General features: G+C 37.8%; 2 protein-coding genes across 2 annotated transcripts in view; both read right to left on the minus strand.

Moving 5' to 3' along the window:
• The window catches only part of LOC120328286 (phosphatidylinositol 4,5-bisphosphate 3-kinase catalytic subunit beta isoform-like), a 32360-nt gene extending 19086 nt beyond the window's left edge, over nt 1–13274 (minus strand). The window contains exons 1-9 of the mRNA XM_039394729.2: nt 13117–13274; nt 12669–12830; nt 11009–11140; nt 6962–7067; nt 6073–6275; nt 4152–4236; nt 2803–2897; nt 1704–1841; nt 345–470 (exon numbers count right to left, since the gene is read on the minus strand). Coding sequence (XP_039250663.2) covers nt 345–470; nt 1704–1841; nt 2803–2897; nt 4152–4236; nt 6073–6275; nt 6962–7067; nt 11009–11140; nt 12669–12824 — 1041 coding nt within the window. The 5' untranslated portion in view covers nt 12825–12830; nt 13117–13274. The remainder of the gene's footprint in view (nt 1–344; nt 471–1703; nt 1842–2802; nt 2898–4151; nt 4237–6072; nt 6276–6961; nt 7068–11008; nt 11141–12668; nt 12831–13116) is intronic.
• Nucleotides 13275–15844: 2570 nt separating this feature from the next.
• On the minus strand, nt 15845–27843 carry LOC120328285 (uncharacterized). Its single transcript, XM_039394728.2, has 7 exons — nt 27643–27843; nt 27169–27274; nt 26192–26283; nt 23101–25509; nt 22697–22796; nt 22197–22337; nt 15845–21554 (listed from the first exon to the last, which is right to left on the minus strand). The coding sequence occupies exons 1-7, from the start codon at nt 27744–27746 to the stop codon at nt 19335–19337; spliced, it is 5172 nt and encodes a 1723-aa protein (XP_039250662.2). The 5' UTR covers nt 27747–27843; the 3' UTR covers nt 15845–19334.
• Between the last annotated feature and the right edge of the window lie 142 nt (nt 27844–27985).

The following is a 27985-nucleotide window of genomic DNA, read 5'->3' on the forward strand; positions in this document are numbered from 1 at the left end:
GTGGGCTACGCCTGTTTTTCCCAACCTATGGGTTTGAACCCAAAACTAGGTCAATTGAAATTCTTTTAAGTCGGTTGTTTTTCAAAAAAATCATGATTTGGTATTGAAGTGCTGATCAATTGTATTTATGGGAAGTATCACTGTGTAAAAAAGTATGGAGCATCTATTTTGATCAAGTAAAGCCATGCTACAAATTCAGAAGCTCGTTGATAGCAAACAGTCAGTGAATAAACAATGATATAATTTTCAAAAAATTGACAAATTTGGCATGAAACTTTAGGAAGCATCTAAAAATAATTAAACGTAAAATATTTCAACATTTCCAACTCTTTGCGTACTCTCACCTTTTTGTCAATCTTGGTGTTGATGTTCCCGGTCCTCACGACTTGAACATTGAATGAAGTATCAAGTTTCCAAAGAGACATCGTGTTGTGACGTCGACTCGGCATGGGCGGAGGTAGTGGGGCAAGCTGTATAATAAAATAGAATTATTATATTATAGTCTAAGCCAAGGGTGCAGAGCCTGCGCCCGCGGAGAAGTGACAATGCGGCCCGCGAAACGAGGGTTTATCTTACTTTTATCTGATACGTGAGAGTACTTCCAATTCTTTTTTGTTCCAAGGTTTACCTGTGCTTGTGCAAAGCGAACAACGCATGTCATCAGATCAATAACCAAAATTTTAGTGCCTGCAACTACTAGAAAGCATATGTAAATAAAGGCCCGCAATTTCACCCAGTTATTTGTATCTGGCCCTTCTATTAGAGGTTAAACTCCCCTCGTCTAAGGCAGTGGTTTCTGAACAGCAGTCCGTTTAACGATTTTATATGGCCCGCCGAACTTTAGTAAAGAATTTCACCACTTTGTTTTTTCTTTTTTGCATTCTAGATACCGCCATTGTTTCGTCATTGTAGTTTAAGCACATACATATTCATAATAATTCAATTATACCGGTATCTTATCAGTAGCAGTACCGCCACGTGCGGGCGCTCCCGTCCAGCGAATATCCTTCCGATTCTAATTTTGGCCCCCGATCAATCAACATTAGGAACCACTAGTCTACGGCGAGGAATCACACACATCTTGCTATTCCAGATATTGCCTGAAATTTGCTCAGATGTAATAGTTCAACTGCTGCTGCAGGGAATTCCCCAAGTAGTCATCATCGATATGCTATGTCACGTCACGGACGTCAAAAATTTCCTTGTTGTGGGTATGCTCGCTGGAGCATGACGTTGAGTTTATCTAGTTCGTCAATATTTTTTTTATGGAATCTTCCGCTCTCACATATATTTTAGTTCCCAAATTGTTTGAATTATTTATGCTGATTTACTTCTGTATTGTTCGATTTAATCTGCTTCTATAATGGTGTCGCTGACATGATGACTTTTGATAGTCTTTTCGCGACCCCTCGTCTATTGCAGTTCAAATATTGTACTTTTTTCTTTCAATGAATTCTATTTAATTTTTACCATTTGTTTAAATGTACAATGTTTTTGCACGACGAAAAATGAACATCTGAATCTGAGATGACCTAATATTCAGATGTCCTAATAAAACAACGTAACATTTCCGAAGCTAACTGGGTTCAATGATCCAAAATAAAGAATCAAATGTAATCTGAATCGAACACTCGAAAAGTCAGGATTCTAGGCGCGGTCCGTTTGTTGAATTACACTGCACTAAACTATCACACTATGATTACCTTCAATTGTTCGAATCCATATGATGATTGAGGCAAGATCGGTCGAATTGAAGCGACATGATATAATATCAATGTGGGCGTGTCTGGGGGTTGGGTCTCTTCAACATTGGGTCGTTTTACTAATCCATCACGGAGAACCTGTTGCCAGAAACAAAACAAAAATTTAGTGAAAATAAAAGATGCTTTATTGGTAAGGCTGCTTAATGCAAATGACAAATAACTTAGGTATAAGAAAATTTGCGTAAAGCAAGTTCATGCACACTCACTCAGAAATAAAGAAGACTCAACTCTGAGCAAAGTTATCGACTTACCGGTACTCCCTCGAAAGTAAAGGAGACTCATTTCTGAGAAAAGTTATGGCCACTCACTCAGAAGTAAAGAAGACCCATCTTCGAGAAAAGTAAAGGGCACGCGCTCAAAAGTAAAGAAGACCTTACTATTTGCTTTACTATTGCAAAATTTTGGATGCTTATTTTGCAAGTGTTTGTTGACACTTACAAACTGAGTTACATGATCAAAAACATCATTTTGATCAAAATATACAACCAGGTGCCTCCAACAGGTACTGATAGCTAATTTTAGAATAGTCTTGCCAACGAAGTGTCTGAGCGGCTGCAGAAATTACCATTGTTACATCATCGTTTACTGTTTGCTGATTGGTTATAGTTACATATATAAACAAAGAGAAAATTGATGCTCGAAGAAACTCCATTGCACAAGACTTTAAAGCAAGTCAATAAGGACCAGAACACATCTAGGAAGATGTGGACTCCACTTTACCGATATAAAGTACTGTCACTGGTACGCTAAAAACACATTGAAAACATGTTCGCTGACCATAAGCTCAGCAAAATTTATCATAGAGAAATCCATGTGGTGGTACGTTTAGTCAAAATCGGCAAAAGTTGGAATAAAACAAACAGTAAAACAAACTAAATTTTTCAAAAAAAAAAAATGGCCATCATCAACCTCAGAAAATTTGAAACAAATAAATTCAGTAGTTGATTGAAAACATAATATGTTCCAAAAACATCAACAATCTGTAAGTCAACATCAAAAAGAACAGTCAAAATGCAAAAGATAAGATAATAGCTGATACCTTGTATTGAAAAAGCTGATAATTTCCTACAATATATTCTTTCCCTGGTGCTCTGAGAACGTAATCTTCGGGATTGGTAGTCGGAAGAGCAATGCCTGGGTATTGAAAGAGTATATTTTAAAAATTTGCTAGAAGCATGGGTTTTCAATTGATAGGAATTTTTTTCAGTTAATAGTGGACATGACAACTTAGTACCGGGGTGGGCAACATGAGGCCTGCGGGGCGGGTCCCGCTGACTGTACATCAGTACATTACGATATTACATTATTACACTTTTAGAACATTATGATGAATTCATTATGTGTTTTTGGTCTCTATTTTTTGAAGTGTAAACTTTACTTTAAACGTAATTTATAATTTTTTTTCTTGCATTATCGAATAAATATGTGATTATTAAAATATTGAATAAAATTCATGTTGTAGTCCGGCCCGCCGAGAACTTCATTTTCCCATATCTGGCCCGCCGACTGAAGAAGTTACCCACCCCTGACTTAGTAGACACAGCAACAATGATATTGACTGTCGCTAAAACTCTCTTATCCAAATACCTCGACCGCCACTCGAGGTGAAAAAAAAGAGTAGAAATTGCCGGAACAGAATGACTATGGTATATCTGAAAATTATATCTCTGTTGTTTCCAAAATTTAATCATCGGTATGTAACAATGACTTCTTATACATATTTCAAATGAAAATTTCACAAAAAATAAAGGCTAAAGTGTTTCTGTTCTATGCATTAATGTTTTTCAACCTATGGGTGACCTGTTTAAAGTTTTATTTTGTTTATTTTATACAGTATTTGGTATTGTAGAATCGCCCAATAGTAATTTTGTATGTGGAAAATTTCACAGCATGAAACTTGGAGTCTACTTTGCCTGAGTAAACCCACAACATGATTTCAAAAACTCACTGTTGGCAAACAAGCACAACGTACTAACTACCAATTAATTTCTGATGAAATAAATATTATGTAAAAATGACTGTAATAGGCGCTTTCGAAGTATGTGAACCAAGATGGCGGACATCTGAACGTAGTATGTGTACCAGGTTAGGGTTAGGCCATAAGTTAGGCCTAATTTTTCTCATTTTAATTCTATAACGAGTTCGGGGATTAGCCAAGTGACTAACCCTAACCTGGTACACATACTACGTCCAGGTGTCCGCCATCTTGGTTCACATACTACGGGAGTACCCTGTAATGTAGTAGCCATTTAACTTTGCGGCCATAAAAGCACAACATATCGTTCCGTATGTAAGAATATTCTTGGGTCGCAAAATTTCACAAAATTTATTTTTTTCAAATATTTGGGTTAATTGAAAAAAAAGTTGGTAACAACTGCTATGCGTTACCTGCATTCCTCCATGTTGACAAAGCTTCCCTTGTAAGATCGTGGCTCATCCAGTTCGGATTAACTTTCATTTTCTTCACCATACCCTAGATTAAAAAGAAACACTTTGTACAACTTTTAAGAATTGAATATTTTTCCTACGGTACTCCCGTAGTATGTGTACCAGGTTACAAGATATGTGCATGCAGAAAAATCCTTTCTAAAAAAATTGTAGTCAGGGATGTCGAAAAGGATTGAATATCCAGCCGATGATGTGGCCCGCAGCTTCATTATTTGTGGCCCGCGTCACATTTGGAGAGTAATCAAAAAATCGTATTTGATATTGTTTTGTCAAAAAATTAACCAGAATATTATCACTAATATCACTGAATCGACAAGTCTTTTGGCTAGCTGAGGCAACTAGCGAAGTTGAATGATGGTGTTTGTTTTGTATTGTACTGTTTACCTATTCTTGACGCTATTGGTGCCCGCAAACGATGCAAATATAATTTTGTGGCCCTCGGAGGCGACAACCTTGGACCACCCTGCTTTAGGCACCAAGAGTCTTGAGATAACTCCTGTTTTCCGGAACCATCAGCAGTTGCTGTCTAACTAGGCAATTACATATTCCAGAAACCCCGTCCCCCTTTTGAAAAATCCATGAAACGATCCTGAAAATGACGCAAGTTAGAATATATCCACCCTATGAGATTTTATTTCAAAATTCATTCAAATAGTAGACTCTTCTGATGACCTCCAAGCGAGCAAGTGCAGTTTTAAGTATTCTGTGGCGTCTGCAGCTGCCACAAAACCATGTGGGTATTTCCATACCATGGCCGCTACGGCCAAACTTATGGCGACTGAGTTTTTAGCCGCCTCAAACCAATGACCAGCTGCGTTACCGCGCAGCAAATTGAAAACCAATGGCAGGTAAAATTTTTCTGCCGTAACCACGACAGGTGGGCCGTAAAGACAGGGCTGCCCCTTATGGTGACAAATATTGGGTGTGTTGGAACGTTTTTCTTATGAATACAGTTTTGATGGATTTGGGGTTAGGATTTAAGTAGATAGAATTTCGCATAATAGATTAAAGTCTGGTACATTAATTTGTGAATATACCGTTAATACTGATTACTGAATAGCGCTATAAAACCATGGCAAGAGCTGCCGCGGTTCGTTCGTGGCATGAGCTGCCATGAAGTAGTAAGAACTGCGCCTCCAAGGGAGGGCCACCCCCCAATAAATGCATAATAGTTGCTTGTTCTTAGCCCAGTGGTCCCCAAACTTTTTTAAAAAATTTCATGGCGAACCCCTTGCAATTTTTTTAATGATTCACAGCCTGCACTAAAACAAAATATTAAAAGAACACAACAAAAAATCAATGCGTCGTATAATTAAAAACACTAAAACGAACAAAAGTATATGTCGAAGGTTAATAGAATGGGTGCACTTGTTTCGTTGTGGAGCAGTATTTAGAAGCAAACTGGCATAACTGAACTGCCTACTGCAGGGGTGCACAACTCAAATGAGGATACGTGCCAAATTTTTCAAAATAATCTTGTCGCGTGCCACGCTCAATTGTGGTATTGTAAATTAACTCCCGTAAAACAAACAAATTGCAATAACAATACATAATAACGGATATCTATTTATTGAAACAATTTAATGTCCTGAAAAAAAAACTGCTGATTTTGATATAAACGTGATATTTTAATGTATATCATAAATATTTCTTTATTTTACAAAACCGTTCGCGTGCCACGTTTGAGCGTATGGCGTGCCAAATTTGGCACGCGTGCCTCGTGTTGTGCACCCCTGGCCTACCGTAACTCCCTCCTATACCAGTAAATCCGGGCCCTGAGAAAATGCTTCACGGGCCCCAATTTGGGAACAACTGTCTTAGCCTTTTAGAAACTATTCAACAACTTCAAAAAATACTGTACCTCTACATTCTCATATTTTACAGGAACAAGTCCATACTGCCTCAAGAAAGGTTCTTGTTCGTACACAATGGAGGGTGGATAATTATGATTTAATAAATCCTTCCAATGCATCTTCTCCCTTTCGTTGACAACCTCAAGAGCTTTCTTTCGCATTTTTGTCCTGAAATGAGCTTTCTCTGGATCTTTGTTGATTTCACTTTCATCTGAAATAGAAAATTTTTGCGTTTTTACCCAGGGAGAGGAAACTCGTCCATCACAGCCTCTCGTCCAGTTACCTATCCGTGTCGGACATGAGATTTTAGTTAGTTAGCCAGTTATCTGTTTCAGATGCACAGACTTGATAGTAGAGGAAGTCGTAATCGACCAGCGGCGACATGAACCACATTCAAAACATTAGTGAAAGTCACTTAAGCCGGAGTCAGGAGTTGGAAATTACGACTCTTAATAATGATAATGATCAGAGTCAAAATTTCAGACAGAAACTCAAAAAGCATCCAGTTGATTAAGTATTCTTAACAGACAATTAAATGCTTGTTCAAAATTTGATTTTTTCATGATTTGGAGCTGGGGTATTCGAAAAGACCTCAGCAGGGTTTTCTCAATGAGGAAACAATGAGTTTGGAACAAAAGAGAAACTGTTAAAATTGTGGTACTCCCGTAGTGTGTGTACTAGGTTAGGGTTAGGCCATAATTTTATTCCGATTTTCCTTATTTTAGTTCTAACACGAGTTCAGGGACTGTCTGTGTTAGCCAAGTGAATATACCTCCTGCCCATGGGTTTCAGTCCCTTTATACAACTTGATGTAAATTAGGCAAACAAAATTAGTCACCTTCGTATTGGTACACACACTCATGGAGCGCCAAAATCCTACCATTAGTTTAAACTTACTTTTGATTCCAGCAAGTGTTTTGATTTCTTGTGCAACTCGTTTTTCTTCAATGTTTCCTTGTCGTTTGACAAGTTTGAGCATCGGCAGCTCATGAAGAAGGTCAATCTGGAGAAAGAAGGTCATTGAAAGTTTAAATTAACAGCATGGATGCACTTTAACAAGATATATTTACAAGGGTGTCCAAATACAAATTCATACAAATTTAATACCATTAGATGGCCTATTTCCTTGATTTTAGAAATCATTTCATTAGAGCAGGGGTTCCCAAACCGCGGCCCGCAGGCCAAATCCGGCCCGCGTAACGATTCAAAATGGCCCGCCGAGCTTGAGTGAAATAGTGTGCAAGTTAGTGCAACAGATTTTGCTTCACCTTTTTTCATTCTAGATAGCGCCAAGTGTTACGCCATTATCACACTTCAAGCACGTGTTTTTATCGTAACAATTCAACTAAAGCATTATCTCAATTATTCGTACCGGTATTATGATAACATAGGGCAGTAATTTTATTTATGAACCATAAGAGCTTAGACATGTCACGCGCTTTCAGGCGCTACACTCTTCCGGCCCGCGAACATCCCTCCGATTCAAGTTTTGGCCCGCGGCCAATAAAGTTTGGGAACCCCTGCATTAGAGTATCATTTTGAACAATCCAAAGCCCCCAGAGTCAAAATGACTGTAACTGTATAAAATAGAGGTACAATAATATATATTGGATATTGAATGAATGAATCGTAGAAGGTTTGCAAAAAATTCAAATATCGCTTAGCCTTACGGTAATAAATGCACTTGATGTAAAGTAGGCGAACAAAATTAGTTACATCCAGCGACAAGAGCAAAATTACAGCAAAATTTTTATCCATGTGAGCGCATTTTTAACAAAAACTGTCGGATCAGGATTTTATAATTGATGAAAAAAATCTGGGTGGACACGGGCCACAGTAAAGGTCTTGGGAGCCGGGTTATGGCGCACGGGCCGCTTGTTGCACATTTCTGTAATAGAGCTTGAGATTTCTCAGTGACCTCTGATACTATGACAAAGATTTCTTGGAAAAATCTATCAGAACATTTACTTTATTAAGTTTAACATTGCCGTTCATATCAAATAGGGTTAAATAGATCCGAAAGTTTTAACCAGAAATTGCAGTGTCGAAACTCGCAACGATCATACTGTGCACTCATTCAGAATTTGTAATTTAGAAAGAAGATCTAAAAAGTTACAAACTACTAAAATTGCTATGTATGATACAGAAAATTTTTTCTTTTTACTTTTCAAAAGGGGGGGGGGGGGGGGGGGGTATCAGCATATCGACTTTAACTCACTTGATTAAAGATTTTATAATTTGTGACACAGCTCGTGAATAGATCATCTAAGTAAACACTCTTTTTTTCTATGTACTCAATTTGGAATTCCCACACCGGTATATAATAATTATAAAGCAATTGATACCAATTTATACCAAAGCCAATTGTTAATAATTAGTAATTATAAATTATTATAATTAATTCTAAATCAATTCGATTTGTTTAAACATCTCCGGTGAAATCAAAAGCTCTTATAGGCATAACAGTCAAAGGAAAATTTCAATCAAAGCACGGGAATCATTCTTGAAAGAAACTGTAGATAGAAATTTGATTGAACAAATTTGTCAATAATTAGTAAAATAATTGTTGAATAAAACAAAAAACATTATTAACAAAAAAAATTGTTGTTGAAAAGTAATTGAATCGATTTGTAAATAATTATTATAAAATAAAACAACAGACGTGATTAAAAATGTCAACTTCGAACGCTCAAATATTATTCGCACAATCACGTCAACAATATTCCAGTAACAAACATGTTTGCAAATCGATTAGGAGACGAAATTACCAAAACTAAATATAGAAAGGTAGATCAATAGTTTGTTTGAACGCGTAAACTGATCCTGGGAAATAATTACGGCCACACATGGAGTGTGATGTTATGGTGTAATTTATATGTTATTTGTACATGGATATGTGATATTTGTTTTTATGTGAATTGAGCTAGTTATATGCTTCTTGTATGGTATATCGCTTGTTTGGGCGTGTAAACTGCTCCTATAAAATAATTACGGCCACACATGAAACATGTATAGAATGGAATCTTATGATGTACTCTATATGTGATTCATGTATGGTTAGGTTATGTGTGATATTTGATTGTTATGTGAATTGAGCTCGTTATGTGCTTATTGTATGGAATATCGCTTGTTCTGATGTGTAAACTGATCCCACGAAAGAATTATGGCCACACATGAAACACATATAGAATTTCATGTTATGGTGTACTCTATATGTATTTCATGTATGATTATGTGTGATTTGATTCTTATGTGAATTGAGCAAGATACCGGTATGTGCTAATTATTTGGCCTTTTATTAATATATAATTAGGTTATCCTTGGATACATAGACGGTTATTTGGTTATCATGCTTGGTATTTGCCCGGTTGAATGATATTTATGATTTGCAAAGTAATTGCCTGGTTTTTGCCAAACAAATAAATAAAAAACAGAATCATGAAATCAGGATGGAAAACAAAACCTTGGACAAGGTTTAAAACATACAGAATATAACATGTGAGGTTTTGCCAAGAAGAAGTTATTTTATACACGATCACAGGCACCAACAAATTGACATAAGGCACTAATTAAAATCAAAACTAAAACAGGTACAGATACGAAAGCCAGACCAAAATATACACAATGACAGGAGATCAGAAAAAGAGCATTTCTGAAAAATGTGAAATACCGGTAAGCTACTTTCATTTTCATTGGGAAGCCCATGTTGGTTATCCTGTTTTCACATTGTTCTGTGGGCTGTGGCCCTCGCTTGATAAACCTTTCTGCTATCCACACAGAAACTGACGTCATATACATTCTCACATGACACCTCAAATACAACATCGTCAGCCTATCATAGGTAAATAGAATTTGCATCAACACGCACAGATTGAAACAAGGTTTGTTGAAATGAATTTTGTTTTTGAACAAGCTAAACCGAAAGTACCAATATGGAGGTAACTAATTAAGTTTGTCTACTTTACATCAAGTTGTGTAAAGGGACTGAAACCTATTGGCAACAAGCTAAACCGAAAGTACCAATATGGAGGTAACTAATTAAGTTTGTCTACTTTACATCAAGTTGTGTAAAGGGACTGAAACCTATTGGCAGGTGGTATATTCACTTGGCTAACACAAACAGTCCCCAAAATCTTAATAGAACTGAAACAAGGAAAATGGGAATAAAATTATGGCCTAACCCTAACCTCGTACACACACTACGGGAGTACTGAAAAATTGTGTTCATAGCAATTTCATTTCCGAATTTTGAGCCCTGCCAAGACTTGACAGACAAAGAAGGGGTTTTGACTTGATTCATCTCAGGCCAATTTCCTTTTCCCGACCTTTGGGAAATCATGGGAATTAATGTGTTGATTTCATAATTTGATCATTTTATGAAAAAAAAAATAGATTGACTTAAAATTGCATTTGTATTAATGGTTTTTATGATTACTGAAGCTTTTGGGTACAATCATACATAAACAGAAGTTAAGTGTTAAATTTTAAAATTTTCCCCATTTTAGAGAAAAAGTGATATTTTACAATTCTGTTATTTTGGTTACCCTGTATTACGTATTCATAAAGATTATTCCCTGTTATAACCCAGCTCAGGGATAACTGGCGGACCGCGGTCCGAGTTCGGACCTTTCGAGTATTTGATTCGGACCGCACCTAATTCTTTATTTTGGATCATTAGCCCCACTTTCAAAGTTTCCTAAATTCCTACCATAAAATACTTTTATTGTTTTGAATATAATATATGAAAAGAATTATAACACCATAATAAATAATCTTGATTAGTTAATAATCATTAGTCGGCCGAAGAAATGCGCGATTAATGAGGATGCTGAAATATATTATCTGGAAAGACCGGACCCAAATAATTTTAAAGTTTTGTATGAGAATCTTCGGTAAAAATAGTTCGTAGCCCTGACCTAACTTATAAAAACTCTCAACTCTTACCTCAATAAGCCTTCTGTTTTCAGTCACAATTTCTTCTGTAGTTCCTATCCCTGTGACGTACATGAACACGTACATATCTGGTCCCGAGAGTTGTCCAAATAAAGGGAATTGTATTGCACGATCCCATAATTGCTGTGAATAAAAAATAACATAATAAATATTTTGGGATTATTATTTAGGGGGTTCACAGCATTTGGTTTTGTTTGACATAAATAAGATGCTGCACACTAACATAAGATGTATTTACAACAAACTGTAAACTGCTTGTCTGAGGAAGTATGATTTTAGTCAGACGAAACGTAGAAGAAATACATTTGTGTTAGTGTGCAGCAAGACCCTTGAAATGCATAGAATGGTATTTATTCCTGCTACAGCATCCTTGCATTATACAAATACAAACTCTTCAATTAGGTGAATATTATTAATATGTAACATAGGAAATAATATTCTGCTGTCGTGAACCCAATATACCTTTTCAATATGTAATTCAAGAGTCTTGCTGCACGATAACACAAATGTATTTCTGTAATGTTTGGTCTGATGAAAGTTAGGATTCCTCAGACAAGCAGCTAACAACAATTGTGATTGGTCAATAGGCATAGTGTGCAGCAGGACTCTTGAATTACTTAATATAGTCATGTTTATTCCTGCTACAGCATCCTTGCAATACACCAAGCATACATATCCTCTATCACAGCGTTTCTCAATCTGTTCTAAACTGCGACTAAATTGGTCGCCATGCCGATCTCTGTCATACTTCGGTGGCTCTGGGTAAATTTGTCTCCCACCTGGCGACAAACAGGCGGACAGGACTAGCTAGCTAAACAGGCGGACAGGCCTAGCTATCTAAACAGGCGAACAGGCCTAGCTATCTAAACAGGGGGACAGGCCTAGCTATCTAAACAGGGGGACAGGTCTAGCTATCTAAACAGGCGGACAGGTCTAGCTATCTAAACAGGCGGACAGGCCTAGCTATCTAAACAGGCGGACAGGCCTAGCTATCTAAACAGGCGGACAGGCCTAGCTATCTAAACAGGCGGACAGGCCTAGCTATCTAAACAGGCGGACAGGCCTAGCTATCTAAACAGGCGGACAGATCTAGCTATCTAAACAGGCGGACAGGCCTAGCTATCTAAACAGGCGGACAGGCCTAGCTATCTAAACAGGCGGACAGGCCTAGCTATCTAAACAGGCGGACAGGCCTAGCTATCTAAACAGGCGGACAGGCCTAGCTATCTAAACAGGCGGACAGGCCTAGCTATCTAAACAAGGGGACAGGTCTAGCTATCTAAACAGGTGGACAGGTCTAGCTATCTAAACAGGCGTACAGGCCTAGCTATCTAAACAGGTGGACAGGCCTAGCTATCTAAACAGGTGGACAGGTCTAGTGCTAGTCTGGAAAGCATGAAGTTTTCGTTAACCGTTGAATGTCATAAACCGTCTGCCTAACTTTTTTTAACTGTCAAGTTTACAACAACCTTTAAATTTTACCATAGAATCAGTTTTTTGGAAACCAACCATCAATATTATCTTCTGATTTTTTGGTATTCTGCAAGGCAAGATAAAAACTGTAGGTGTTCTGAGGCAAAAAAAGATTGAGAAACGCTGCTTTAGTATGAAGGAGAGGGAATTAGTCTCGCACAACTTAATTCAGAATTACCTTTTTAATTTTTTCAATAGTTGAATTCCTTTCTACTTCCATAGGTATGTAGATTCCAGTGGGAAGTAAAAAATCCACCATGACATAAGCTGAGTTATGGTATCCCCACTCATCATATATCGTCTCCTCTTCTTCATGCTGGTTATGGTGGTACATCTTGCTCTGTAAGAATATTATTGTTTCTCAAGGTTGGGCTCGGCAAATGCTCGCCACTACACATCTGATTACCCAGTGTGGGTTTGCAGGTTGGAAACCTTTGGGGAATAATTATGTACGAGAGGATTTCTGAACTCTGTTCCACCGTCGGCTTCCTCCACCATTGACCAATTTTGTTGCAAAATAAAACGCATTATAAAAATTTGCTGCTCAGGTAATTTCAAGATATTTTGTTGCTTAAGTTGACGTCAAATTGTACCAATTTTTAATTACTGGTAGACCAAACACTTACCTATAGATTGAATCTAGCGACTATCCAAAAAAACTGTGATATTTCCAATAAAAATTTGAAATCAGTCGGGGGTTGGTGTATTTGGTCGTATAATGATTCACATTTTTGTGATATTTATTATGAAAGTCTAAACCTAACTGTTTAAAGATAAATCATAGTGTTGAACATGTTGCAAATTTAAGTAGGAAAACTTGACGTTCATGAGCGTTGCATGGATGGGATAAAAACACCAAGTAGCAAAATGTGACCACATATCGTTCATAAACGCCTCTTCGATAACCGCATCGCTCGCTCACGTCCATACCAAAACAATTTCATTGCTGTTGCCATTTTATTGATGACTGTATTTTTTTGTTGGCAAAATAGTAAATCTGTCTTCCCATTCCTATCAGCCTAACGGTTGAAAGATGAATTATAGCGTTGTAGATGTTGCAAATTTAAGTGAGAAAACTTGAAGCTGATTTTTCATATTCATTTCAACTTCATTATAGGAACTAAGACAGTGAGAAGAAAAATGTGACATGACAGTTTAATTATATGGACAGCAAAGGCTTCTTGCTCAGCTATCATTGTCCTTTCTTCTATTCGAAATGAAGCGCTTGATTTTTTAACTTTTTCCTAAGATTCTGTAATTTCATTTTTATCAAATTTTTTAAGCAACGTAATTGGATGAGATGGGAACTGTCAGAAGTGATAGACCTAAGTGTCGCTGCTTGATAACCAGACTTGGTTCTCAGACCAGACTTGCGAACCGGTATAATTTAATTTTTATCGAGTAGTTTCTGAGTAGATTGTGGTGTGTGTGTTTCAATTAATTTTAATACTTTTGAGTGAGCGAACAGTACCACCTCTTTCCGCAGCACCTTTCAGTCTAACTTCTGTAGGTTTTAAACTTCACTTAAGGTTTTGTTCGCTTTCCTGATTCTGTAATCAGTTTTATATTGTTTTTATCATTTTTTATCGTCTTTCAACGTTCAGACGTTACCGGTACCGTACCGTGGCTGATTACCGTACAGGATTATGGAGTTGAAATAAACTTATACTATCTAAGCCCCGTGTACCTTGACCGATTACCGGTTCCCCTAGCGGGTTACTTATAACAGTATAACCATTCAACGAAATATTGAACTGTGTTCATCTCCCTCAAATAAACCCGAAAAACGCTAAGCGTATGCTGCCGCGTTATACAGCAGAGGAAGCCATAGCGTAAAACACAAATCTGGTAAACAACTACTTCCTTGTCGTCACGCTTCATCTCCTTTCTTTGCGTCATGCTGCGAGTGTCTCCCATTTGATACATTCGTCATGAGATTTTACTGAATTATTGTTTCCAATGTGCCCGAATTTCCTATTTTCTTAGTTAGAGACGTACACATATGTGTTAGGAATGACATATTTCCGTACAACGAAACCATATTGGTCAGGGCTAACTTATTTTTATTTGAATAAATCGACATTTCGGTTTTTCCCCTCCACAAAACTAACATGAAATAGTTTGCTCGAAATTCCTCATATTTACCTGTATTAGTTTCACTGGGTTGACATTTAGAAAAGTCTACAAAATGTACTTCTTGCTTTTTTACCTCTGGTCGAATTACTTCCTGGCCACCTTTACCTATTTATATCTGGACACGAACAGTGTCAATGTTCACGAACAGTGTCAATGTTATGTAACATCTATGGTGCCATATACCGAGGCTTACCATGCGTCCCGCTTTTCAGCGTTTTGTCCCGCCGTCCCGATAAGTCGGTCAAAGGTCCCAATTTTCCAGCATAATACACAAACATGTTCTCGTTACTGTTGTTTCTGTGTAGCGCAGCGCTAGCCTACTTACTGAAGGTGAATGCGTTTGTTTTCCGCTGATTCCCATTGATGTCAGACGTATCGCATGTAAAACCAATACTATTTAGTCTAAATTCGCATTATTTGTACCGGTATCGTTAACGTCAATTCTTTCCTATTTTTCAAACTGAGCCCGATATTTGGACAGAGAATATGCGCATGAAATTTCGATAACAATATGGTTTGGCGAGGCGGTGTGGCTCAACGGGCTAAACGTTAGGAATACGCTCGCCACAACACCTCTAATTACTCTGCGTGGGTTCGCAGGTTCGAATTCCATGCAGGGATGGTTATGTGCGATTTCTGGACTCCTCGCCGTCGTTGGGTGGTTCACGTAACCGCTGGTCGGTTACGACTTCCTCCACCACCAAGTCCATGCTTCCGAAAACAAACAATATAACTAATCCCATACCAGACTTGGAATGGTAACCAGACGAGAGGCCGTGGTTCGCCATATGGATAAGCCGTCTTATCGGCTTTCTTTTCCCCCGGGATAAATATGTAAATCTTATCCTAACCGCTTATCAATGTGATTCAGCCTCCATGAATAAGTCTAAAATTAAAAACACCTCTTCAAACCAGGCTGTGGAGTAACAGAACATCTCGCTCGTATTCATTCTGAAGGATTACTCAAGACCAACATAACATTTAACATGGTTTGTTTTGGAGTTCCAATTAGTTGCAAAACGTTTCTGGTAATAGTACCCCATATCGCCTTCCGAATTAATATTTTTGTATGCAGTACTGACTAAAATCTCTCAAAACAACAGGTTTCATTATAAGCTGCTTGTGTTTGAATGCTCAACTTTTTTCTTGCTAATCAACAAAGAGTCAGGTCATCTAGAGCTGAAATTTTGGGAACCATGTTTATCAAAATGAAACATCTTTATATGGAATGATATGTATATTTTCAACACCAAAAACTACACAATTATTTGTACAAGAACAACAGTAATCCAAGCAGTAGAAAGCAGTGGGATATTTGCTAAGCAGAGAAAAAATAGTCTTTAGTCCACCTGCGAGAAACTCCATAAACATAGTAGCACATGCACAACCAGAAAGAAGCAACAAACGATAAGTTTAACCAACGTTTTTCCAAACTTGATCAGGGAAATATGGCCTGTTCATTCAGACAATCGTTTGCTTCTTAATATTTGTACAAGGATTACTATGAATAAGCTTGGTAGAAACCCCTCGCTAATCTCATCATCGAGAGATAATGAAATTTGATGACATGCGTTGGGCATGGGAATACAATTTCTAACAAGTAGAGCTAGCATGCGTGGGACCTGAATAAAGTGGGGAATGTAGTGACGTAATCCAACCAAATGCTCTGCATTGCAGGTGACCCAAAAGATTAGCTAGGGTTAGTTAAACACAACTCTTCCAATTTATACAAGATTTGACAAGTGTGCCATTGGATCGGACTGTAACATATTATTTTGGGGTCGAGACACCTTGGTTTATAGACAAATATCCCTGGAACTTGAATGAAATAGAAAAAAATAAGTGAAAATGAATTACAATGTACAAGTCATTTGTAGTGATAAATACAGTTAGCTTGTTATATGGGCAGTGCTTGTGCCTTTGATAAATGAAATTTTTCAACTAAACACAGAAGGTGTTACCATGGTTATCAAACACAAGAGGCAGTTATTTAAATTTTGAGGATAAGTTGTTTTTATTCAGTGAAAATTAATTACATATGTATTCGAGAATACTGTGAATTTTTATAAATCAAACATTGTCTGACTTTGTGGCTTTTCATGTTGACTGAAAAATAGGAGATCCTGCACTGATATAAATTTCTTATAACATCCAATACAAAGCTACCGTATATCTACCGTTAAATAGTTTCTTTCAGGGCAGTGGATCATTGAACTGTCTCTTTAAACATAACTGTGGTTCATAATAACAATGTATAAGAATAGAAAGTGAGAATGAAAGTGAAATCCTAGGCAGGTTAGGGTTCTATGTACATTCAGATGAATAGAGCAGGCAAATAACGACATCTCAAAGAATGGACATCTTTGTGCGTGTAAAAATTTATATAGAAAGACAGCTCAAACAAAACACATATATACATTTGTGGGTGGGTACTCCACAGAGGTATGTGTACCAATATGAAGGTAACTAATTTTGTTCACCTACTTTACATCAAGTTGTGTAAAGGGACTGAAACCTATGTGCAGGAGGAATATTCACCCTGCTAACACAGACAGTCTCCGAACTCGTAATAAAACTAAAATAAATAAAATTGGAATAAAATTATGGCCTAACCCTAACTTGGTTCACATACTACGGGAGTACCCATTTGTGACCGAAAGTTTTTTGTGCCCAGAATAGCTGATTCGGAGCGTATTGTTAGTAGACAAATAGGATCCGATGTTTTCTTGGTTAGGATAATGAATCAGCAGGCCAGCGGCGAAAAAATTAAGATGCAGGGCAAAATGGCGGTCCGCACAAACTAATAATCGAGAAATTTGATGATGGCCGTTCAATATGATACTATTATGTTATTTGATAAATTGTATGAAAGAACAACAACAAAATTAATATGATTCATGCAAAACAAATAAGATATTTACAAAGTATTAAAACCCCATGTGTGAAAGATATTATTCCTGGGAATTCGTAGCGGGACACAAACTTTTTTATTTTATGCAACGCTCATTCACACTAGGATTTAGTTCTTTTAGATTTAATATAACTTCGAAAATTGGCTTTTATATCGAACTTTGTAAAAACTTAATGACACTGCGACAGCTTTTTTACTTTCCCCAAATGTAACAGAAAAATTAGCAATTTTTTGATTGGCAGTTCAATAGCAGCAGAACAGTGAAAATTGAGGCAGTTTTTGTGGGCACGACCGCAATTTAAAACAAGACACATAAAACCTTGAAGAAACATGTAAATTACACATAGAGAACACATATAATATAAAATATTTCAACCTAATAAAATGCGTAAACATATCCGACACGCTTTACATACTCCACAATTTTTTTTTAAAATTACATCTTAGTCTTGTAAGAGCAAGTGGCAATTTTTAACATTTTTGAACTATTCAGAGACGAGTTTCAGATTTCTAATGGTGATAATAAAAGTTTCTGACAAAAATTAAAAAAGCAATGAATTGATAAGACGATGAAAGAAGTTGAATTATGTTACGTAGGACTCAAAAGTTCTGTCAATCATCTTAAAATAGTTTTCAAAATGGCTCAAGGTTTCGTTGAAATTTCAGTCAGCCTTGTCTAACAGCTTAAATTTGATTATTCGGCGACATCTGGCGTTGCCGCATAAAATTTATTATACATAAGATAAAATCAATTGTTCCAATATGAAGTACAAAAAGTGGATAAAATATACTAAATTTGAACATTTCTGAATAACTAACTTCTACAATTTTTTTTACAAATTCTAAAACCTTTAAAATAGTGCGCTCCACAAAATCACACATTTGAGAAATCTTCGACAGACACAAATGAGTAATTTTGAGAAGGTACGCAGATATAAAAGCAATAATTTTGAGTAGTAAGTATCTGGCAAAAAAACAAAATTTATTAGAATAGCAAGTCACTCAAACACAAGAGTCCTGTCTTGATCACTTCAGAAATACTACATAGTGGGGTTTGAATAGAAAGATGGCCACCTAGAAATAGTCAACCGTTCAGATATGGGCTACTGTCGTCTTGGACGCTTCGGTATTATTTTTTTAACATGGTATAAATCAGGGATGTCCAACAATCGTCCCGCAGCTCACCAAGCCATTTAGTGTGGCCCTTGTCAACACTAAGATTTTCCCCATCAAGCAAAAAAAGCAAAATTGTTGCAGTATTAAAACTTTCGCAGTTTTGGCCAGTGCATTTATTACTGTAAGGCTAAGCAATAGCCGCATTGCATTATCTTCTATGGCTTTTCCCGCTAAATGTTTGGCCCACCGACAAAAATTGATGCACACCACTGGAATAAGAAGTATGGAACAAGGACAGAAACCATTGATAAAGTGTTTAGAATTTCCCATCTCCCTCATACGAAAATTCTATTATAAAGTGAGGAAACTTTACAAAAAAGACATTTGTGTGGTAGGTAGTAAGAAAATCCCATCCATGTACAATATCTTCTATGCAATCTCACACTCAGACAAAATACAGATAAAGCCTCCTTCAAGCGTTTTTTTCAATTCTTTCTATAATGTTATATTTGTTTCTTGTGTCAGAATTTCTGGGTGGTACTTTCCGGATACACATAATTGGGTAACTAATATAGTTTAGTCTCTAAAATGTGAAACAGTTCTTTCATTCGGAGACATTTCCCCCAAAACAGGAAAAATTGAGAGCAGTACTTTGTAATTCCCCTTATCGGGGTACACTTTTTAAGCCTTCTTCCCTCTTGTTGCCCGTTTAGATTTCCTGACTGGAGCAGGGTCCTCAATCTTCTTAGCCTGAGACGCTTTCGTAGCGGGTGCCGTTGGTTTCTTGCCACGTGTAGTGCGCTTTGGCTCATCTGCGACCTTTTCTACTTCTTCAAGCGCTGGTGAACCATGATTTCTTCTCTTTGGTGCATTTTCAATTGGGGCTTCCGTAGCATCGGGCGTCTTGCGCTTACGACGACCTCTATTGGTTGTTTCTTGTGTGATGGGTTTATTTTCAGAACTTGCTGTGTTTTTAGAGCGACCCTTAGTGGATAAGCGTACATTTTTTGCCTCTGGTTCAATCTCGGTGTTAATAATGTTAGATGTCTTTGAAGCACGAGATGATCGTTTAGCTGCCGCAGATACTGGTTTTTGCTCAATTTTAGTTTCTTTCTCTGGTCGGGATTCAACAATCTCCTTTGACTTTTTTCGTGAGCGAGACGATTGTTTTGGCACTACCGGTGCAACTTCTTCTGATGTTATTTGTTGTTCTGCATCCACGATTTTCTTCGATCTTGATTGTCTCGATGTTGGTGGGGTAGTTTCAGCAGCTTTTTCTGTTACCATGGGTGGTTCCACATCAACGGTTTTCTTCGACCTTGATGACCTTTTCGACACCGTTGTTATAACAACCTCTTCATTCACAGCCGTAGCTTTCGCAGTATCCTTAGCTCCACTTACAGAGGCCTTTTTACTAACTTTACTATCTGAAGGAACTATTTCTGCAGCAACTGCTTTGCCTCTGCGAGTAGATCTGGTAGGAGCGGGCCCTACAGCTTCTGGTTCAGGTTTTTCAGCAGTGGCCTTGGTTGTTCTAGTTGTTTTGCCACCTCTTGAAGTTTTGTCTTCCGACGCGGCCGACTTTTCTTTTTGCTTTGAAGAAATTTCCGTTTCATCTTGCTCTGCAATAACTTCGAGTGTTTGTTCCGTGGATGCTTTGCGACCTCTAGTGGATCTTTTAGTTGTCAAAACTTCTGTAACTTGTTGAATCGCTTCATTTTTACGAGCACGAGACGATCTTTTTGGTTCTGTAGCTTCTTCCACAACAGCTTGACTTCCTTTTTTGCCACGTGCTGATTTTCGAGCGGCCACTTGTTTTATTTCAGCATCTACTACTTTTTCAGCTTCAATGGGAGCATTCATTTTTGTCGTGGTGGTTTCGTTAACAATAATTTCTTCTTGTGCTAGAGCTTTACGAGATCTGCTGGATCTTTTTGGTTGGATATCATCTTGAGCAATGTTTTGGGCCTCAGTTTCTCTGACGTCCGATTTTACCTTCTTCTGCGGCATGACGACAAAATCATCTCTCAGGGAAGACGGAGTCTTTCGTTTTCGTGTTGATCTTTTGCCTGAATCCTCGTCCAAAACATTTTCGATCGCTTTCTTATCAGAGCCTTTCTTATTTTCAGCAGTTTTCTTTGTTCTTGGTGCCCGCCCACTTCTCTTACTTCTAGCAGGTGAGTTTTTCTCCACATTCTGAGATTCGGTCTGTTCTGGTTGACTGGTTTTCTCAGCAATAACTGCCGTAGTTTGTACGTTTTCGTCATCTTTTCCAAATAAACTATCCAATCCATATTCCCCATCAATAGGCTTGTAAACGACTTTTTCTTTCGGTGTTTGCAGTAAACGTTTCAAGCCAAATTTTTTCTCCACTGGTGCGTTCTTTACTTTATCGGTGGGTGTTTTCAGTAAACGTTTCGTGCCAAAGTGTTTTTCAACTTCCTTGTTTTTCGTTCTCTCTTTTGGCGTCTGTAGGAGCCGCTTGGTTCCGAAATTCTTATCCACGGGTTCGTATTTCGATTTTTCTTTCGGAGTTTTGAGAAGCCTCTTTGTTCCAAAATGAACCTTGACCTCTTCACCTTTGACCCTGGGTGTCTTCATCAAACGCTTGGTGCCGAATTCGCCATTTATTCCAGTAGCCTTGATTTTCTGTTTGGGAGTCTTCATGAGACGTTTTGTTCCGAGATTTTCCTCCACTGGCGCATTTTTTACCTTTTCTTTTGGAGTTTTGAGAAGTCGTTTTGTGCCGAAATGAGATTCGACAGCGCCGTACTTTTCTTTGGGAGTTTTCTTAATAAATTTGGGATTCTGTGTTTCTTCAGCGACAGATAGAATCGATTCTCCCTCAGTGAAACTCTCCTCGCTTGAGTAGTCTGTGCTCATGTTGAAGTCAACTGGAGTCTGTGAGAAAGAAATGGAAAATTTAATAAATATAAGTACCATTAGTGTGGTTTTTAAAACATTTAGCCTATGGTAAAATTGAAACCTTTGCTATAAACTTCACAATTAAAAAATTAGGCAGATGGTTAACGAAAATTCCATGGTATTAATAAGACTGGCACGAGTCCTATCCGCCTGTTTGTCGCCAGTTGGAAGACAAATTTATGACCCAGAGCTGCCGAAGTACAATCGTGATGAATTGAGTTGGCAAAAGCTAAATGCTAAGATTATGCCCTTCAAATACCAATAGCTTCTCCTTCTTACATTTTGGTAGCAGAGAGCAAATCAGAGCTGAAAATGAGTATGAAAATGAGGAAAATTTTAGAGCCATTTAACTTGCAATCATGACCCGAGATCTTAGCCTCCTCCTCCTTTCAAAGTTTTTGGAAGACTGAACAAGTCGCTAATAACGCGCGTGGTTATATTTTGCTAAAATCGCTGTTTTCGTGAGCGCGGCGTGTCATTTAGGCCGCAAAAATCTTTACAGCGATGCTTATTCTTTCTAAATCACAAATTTCTCTTCTCCCTTTTGAAAATCCTGGCTGCGCCCCTGATCATGACAATATTTAATTGAAATTGTTCTGTCTATTGTGAGTCACTCACCATGTCTAAATCATCGTCCATTCTTTTCTGAGTTCGTCCAATATAAATGGTTGCGGGTGAATCGGCATGAGTCAGGGCTCGAATTTGTGCAGGAGTTTTAGCAACTGGTCTTCGTGCACCTCTGTTAGCTGGTTTGGATTGCTGGAAGAAAAAAAGAGATAAAAAGAGAAAAAAAATTTGATACCAGGTTAGGGTTAGGCCATAATTTTAGGTACAAATACTTTGGGAGTCACTTGCCTAGTACCCGAACTCGTAATAGAACTAAAATACGGAGAATTGGAATAATATTGTAGCCTAACCCTAACCTGGTGCACATACTACGTTTCGGTGTCCGCCATCTTGGTTCACATACTTCGGGAGTACCAAAATATATTTTTTTTAAATGTCCCCAAGTGAAGTGACTCCAAGAATAATTTATATATGATTCCAGGCCCCAGCTATATTCGGCCAATGCTAACAAGAAAGATACCGGCTAAAAACAATATTACAACCGTACTCACCACAAATAATTCAGCGGCAGTAGAAGTCGTTGTTTTAGTCAGCGGTTGGTTGTCTGCGTTCTTTCTGACAATCTCTGACCATAGGAGGACACCACTCTTCCTGTTGGAAGAAAAACATTATATTTAATGAAGAGAGAAGAAAAAAAAAATTTGGTAGAAAAACCGCATATTTAATGAAGAGAAATATACTTAACAGGTTTTAGTTTTAGTTTAGAAATTTGACAGTCAGGCTAAAAAAAGGTCAACTTTGAGCCACTAAAAGGCTGTTGATTTCTTTTTCAAATATTCAACGAGTTCTGTGAGATTCCATATTTCATCAATAATTCTGCAGTATTCCTGTCTATATTCATCTATATTTGGACATATTTTATTTATGAAGTTAAAAATCTAGAATAATAACCAACCTTTTTACTCTCAAACTTTTTCTTCTGGCAGATTTGGAAATTGATTTCCTGTCTACACCACTTCTGCGAGGAGTTTTCTTCGCAAGAGATTTTCTTCTCCCTGGGGTGACACGACTCTTCGTTGCAGATTTAGGGGTCTCGGTGGTCTGTTTCTCCGCAGCTTGGGTCAAGTTTTCTGCATTAGAGAAAGTAGCGATATCTTGGGGTGAATTAATTCTCAAAGATGACCTTCTTCTGCCTGGGGTTGTCAGATTCTGCTTTGCAGATTTAGGGGTCATAGTCGATGGTTTCTCCGCAGTTTTGCTCTTGTTTTCTTCATTAGATGGAGTCGCAACCTCTTGTGGTGATTTAATTCTCAAAGACGAACGTCTGGAATTTTTGTTTTCAGATTTTGGCGTTTTCCCAACACTTTTCCTACTTAACGGCAAAGATTGCTCCAAAATCCCAAAGTCATACGACTCATCGAAAATTTCTTCAGCTTCCTGTTTTGGCATCTTCTTTGTTGATGGCATTGGCGTGATCTTGTTATCAATATATGAAGAATCCAGATTTTCATTCATTTTCGGGGTATTTTTTACCTCATCTATCTTCCGAGTGCTTTTTTTAGCTGATTTCTGCGTTTTACTGGTTTTTCTCGCTGGTGTTTTTCTTTCAATAATCTGTAGTTCAATGTACGATGAATCAAATTCTTCTTCTTCAGAATCCATTGTGACATCACCCTCCCCATATTCTGATGTCATAGGAGTGTTTTCGACACTTTTCGGAGTGTTCGAAGTTGATTTTGTCGTGGACCATCCTGGAGTCTTGCTTCCTGTTTTTGGAGTTGCTTCCTGTTCATTGACCTCTAACCCCTTATTTTCTTCCATATAAGGAAGCGTATCATCAGTGTCATAGTAGCTGTCATCAACATTAACAGTTAGTAGCGTTCTTCGGTTGGACTTCGGAGTAGGTCCGAGACTCTTACGCTTCTCACTTGGTGTCACTACAGAGATTTCACCGTAAGGGACTGTGTCGTCTGAACTAGGATTAATTTCGTATTCAGAATCCTCTTCTGCACCCTCAAGCGGTTCGGCCATTTTGGGGGTTTGGAGTTGCACACTTGTACGCTTGCTCCTTCGCCCTGGAGTGGTGCTCTTCCTCTGTGGTGCCTCAAGTGGAATCGTATCGTCAAATATGTAATTTATTTCAATTTGCGGCTCGTTGCTTGGTTCCAGAATCTGTTGTGTAGCTTTCACGCTACTTCTGCGTTTTTTGGTCGCAGATTTTTCGACTGGCTGTGGAACTGGGGAGTCGTAAGGTATAGTATCATCTAGCGCCATCTTTTGGATGCTATCTCTACTTTCTTTGGTCGCGGATTTTGGGGGAACCACCCCTGGAGAGGGCTCATATGGTACGGTATCATCCAAACTATTAATATGCGCAGATTTGATGCTGCTGCGTCGCTTTTTGGTTGAGGATTTCGGTTTTGCTGGCGAAGCTTCATATGGCACTGTATCATTCAGTATACTCTGTTGTGTTGCATCAGACGAAGGAATCTCCATTTTCATACTACTTCGTCTCTTTTTAGCTGCTGGTGTGTTATTTTCAGCCACCACAGAAGTTAGGTTAGAACCAGAATTTATATCAGCAACCTTCGATGCCTCCTTTTCCCCTAAGCTTTGTCTACGAGCTGGGGTTTCCACTTTTTCCTCGATCACTTCGACATCGTTGGGTTCTGCATCAAATAAGTCAGGGCTCAATGGTCGTGTAGCATCAACATCTGGATCACTCTTTCCAAGACTTTTTCGTCCACTAGAGGTCTTTTTAACAGGAGTTTTTTGAGGTCCAGTGGGAGTCGAACCGGAAGACACAAGTTCTGCAACCTCGTCTGGCGTTACCTGCTTGCTTCGGCGCATATTTGTTGTTTTCTTTTCCTCAGCTGAGTTTTCTGGTAAACTTTGAGTTGCAGTTTGCGGAGTTGCTTGCTTTCCAACGCTTTGTCTTCTCCCTGGTGTAGACTTGTTTTTAGTTGGCTTGTTCAGTCCAACTAATTCTACTAGCTCGTCAAAACTACGTTTTCTTTGTGGTTTTTCTGCGCTTTTCGGCGAAGGCTTTTTTCCTATACTTTTACGTTTTATGATCTTCATGTCACCACTAGGAGTGCCCTTCGTTTCCCTTAAAACACTCTGTCTGCGAGTAAGAGCAATTGGAGTGTTTCCAAGGCCCTGCATGGGTAAAGCACCCTTTTTAACAGGGGTATTAGGGGGCATGAACGCAGCGAACTGCTCTGGACTAAGCTGTGGCCCGAACGATACTCTACGACTTCCTTGCTTGACACGTTGAATCAGAGTAGATTGCGGCGTTCCCATACTTTTCATCTGAGATTCCGTCATGTTGTCAATGTTCCTCATCGATGGTGGATATTCAAACCTAAAAAAGAATGCAAACTGCATCATGTTCAACAATAAATACAAGACAATAAGCTTAAATTTGGAAATGTTGAAAAGTTAACTGTGAGTTGTTCTTTAATTTTGTGGTTGTCAGAAATGAAAAGGCTTTTTTCGAACAATACGGGGAATGTGATCAATCAAACTAATAAATTTTTGGAATGACTAAGTTCAAGATTATTTTAGAAATATCAAATAAAATTGATTGTAATAATTGATTCCTCCAATTTTATTTCTAAGCAAATTCTGTCGATACCAGGAAACCCCTCAATCCTAAGAAAAACCACGCCGACAAGAATTGCAAAAAAATGACTTTAAGTATCTAGATCAGGACAGAGGCAGGCAAATTTTTGTACCAGGAGACCACTGGCTGGCCACGTAAGTGTAACATAAAAATGTACATTTTATGAACAATATTCACAGTGTTACAAAAGAAAAAGTGGAAAACTATAAGCCCCATGCCGAAACAAAATTCAAGTTCAATAAATTCAGATTTCAATAACAAGTGCGTAGAATTAATGTAGTGCATGTAAGATTGCTTGAAAGCAGAAATTTATAGCATCATAGGGCAGATTCAATCACCTAATCAGCCAAATTTGGCTCGCGAGTCGTAGTTTGCACATCAGGATTCTAGATTCCTGAAGTTTTTTAAAAACTCATCTCACCTGAAAGAACGACCAGCAATAGTTAAAACATCATTGTGATTAATTGTTGCATCATTGTTAACTTCCTTGTTATTGACCAATAGCTCACCTTCCTGAATAAAAATGTAATTGGTTAAATGAATCAATTCTTCAGCGCATTTATAACTAGTCTTGCAATCAGGGTGGTGCAATGTTAAAAATGTTAGTTTTGTTGGCATTGCAACTAACGTATATCGGTTTTGAATCTCATGTCCACCATGTCTACTACGTTGAATACAAGGGGATGCAACCTACGGTATCAATGAGAAGTTCACCAAATTTTAAAATGATGAAGCGATTTAGTAATTAATTGAGCAAAAATTAACATGTATAGGAATAATCTATATCTGTACTTCAGAAACAAAGTAGCCTTAAAGATACGAGTGCTTGCTTGTCTGAGTGGGCCCACATGATGGGGGGCGCAGATGGGTTGGAAAGGGGCCACAATGCCATCCACACAACTTTTTCCTTTGCAAGCTAACTCCCAATTCTTCCCTATTTCACAGGGTGTTTTCACTTCTTTGAGCATGAATTGGACATAATTGGAGCCATAAAAGTCTCTGAAAGTGGGTCACAAGCCATAAAACATTGGGAACTAATGTTGTACACATTTGATGTAATATATTAAGATAAACGTGAAGATTCTGGTTTTTCTACAATCAAAGTGATTTCCTATGTCTGTATGTATCTGTGACGGATTAGCTATTGCCTTATTCAGAGTGAAGTTATAAAATATCAAAATTATATCAACAAAATGGACTCTGGCCAAGTAGATGCTGTAACTGTTTCAATAACTTCAAACAAAAATGCGATTTGAAATGAACGCCGTAGCTGCTTAATAATACTGAACAAAAATATGATGTTTGTCTGGTGGGAATGACTTTCACATCCAGACATCACATTTTTGTTTGTCGTTATTTAGGCATTTACTTCGTTATACCCCAAAGAAAAGTACACACTTGATTTATCTTTGAGAGAACAAAGTTTCCATTTTCATCGGCTTGAAGTTTGCATTCCCTGTCTGAAACAGTCGGGAGCTGAATTCGAATCTCACAATCGCCATCTCTGAAACAGGAAAATAAAAAATAAGTGAAGTATCATTTTATTGTGTTTGCTTTATTCCATTATTTTACGTCTGTTGTTTTGACAGTTGTCTGAGTTGTAGATGACTCAATGTAGAAGGGCATTTTTCTTTTTAGAACTTAGCCTGCAGAATTGTGATTGAATAATTAACAAACTACAGACAGACAGAACTACTGCAGATTGGGAACTATTTCCGTATTTTGTCAGGGCATTTATTCAAACACATGCCCGTACATTACATTTCTGTATTTATAGGCATACCAGTACAGTACTGCAAGAATACTGGCTAACTGGTGCCAAATTTCTTAAAATTTAAAAAAAAATTAATATAAAAAAAAAGAAAATCTCACCTTCCGAATGTGCAATTATTATTAGTCACTGGATATTGCGATCCACTCGTCCCATTCCTTTTAATAACGGTTATTTTGCCGTAAATATTGGCCGACATTTTCATTTACTTGTCGGACCAAAAACAATCTCTCTTCAAAACATAAACACTCTTGTTTTATATAAAACTATCTTATTATTTATTCTAAAACCTGCAAAAATATTTTAAATCTCAATAAGTGTTACAATATTTCGCAAACACCAAACTAGAAAAACGAAAATCATTCCAATTACATAAATTGCTGAAACAGAAAAACGCAAAATGAAATCGCCGATCGTACTACTGTACTATACCTAAAAGGCTAA

The sequence above is a fragment of the Styela clava genome, chromosome 7 (genome assembly GCF_964204865.1).
Source record: "Styela clava chromosome 7, kaStyClav1.hap1.2, whole genome shotgun sequence".
In the NCBI taxonomy this organism is placed as follows: Eukaryota; Metazoa; Chordata; class Ascidiacea; order Stolidobranchia; family Styelidae; genus Styela; species Styela clava.

Excerpts from the sequence above, each read along its gene's own strand:
- LOC120328285 (XM_039394728.2), bottom strand. The coding sequence starts at position 27,746 with ATGAAAATGTCGGCCAATATTTACGGCAAAATAACCGTTATTAAAAGG. Across the intron at positions 27,275-27,642 it reads AATAATTGCACATTCGGAAG|AGATGGCGATTGTGAGATTC; the intron begins GTGAGATTTTCT and ends TTCCTGTTTCAG. Across the intron at positions 26,284-27,168 it reads TTCTCTCAAAGATAAATCAA|GAAGGTGAGCTATTGGTCAA; the intron begins GTGTGTACTTTT and ends ATTTTTATTCAG.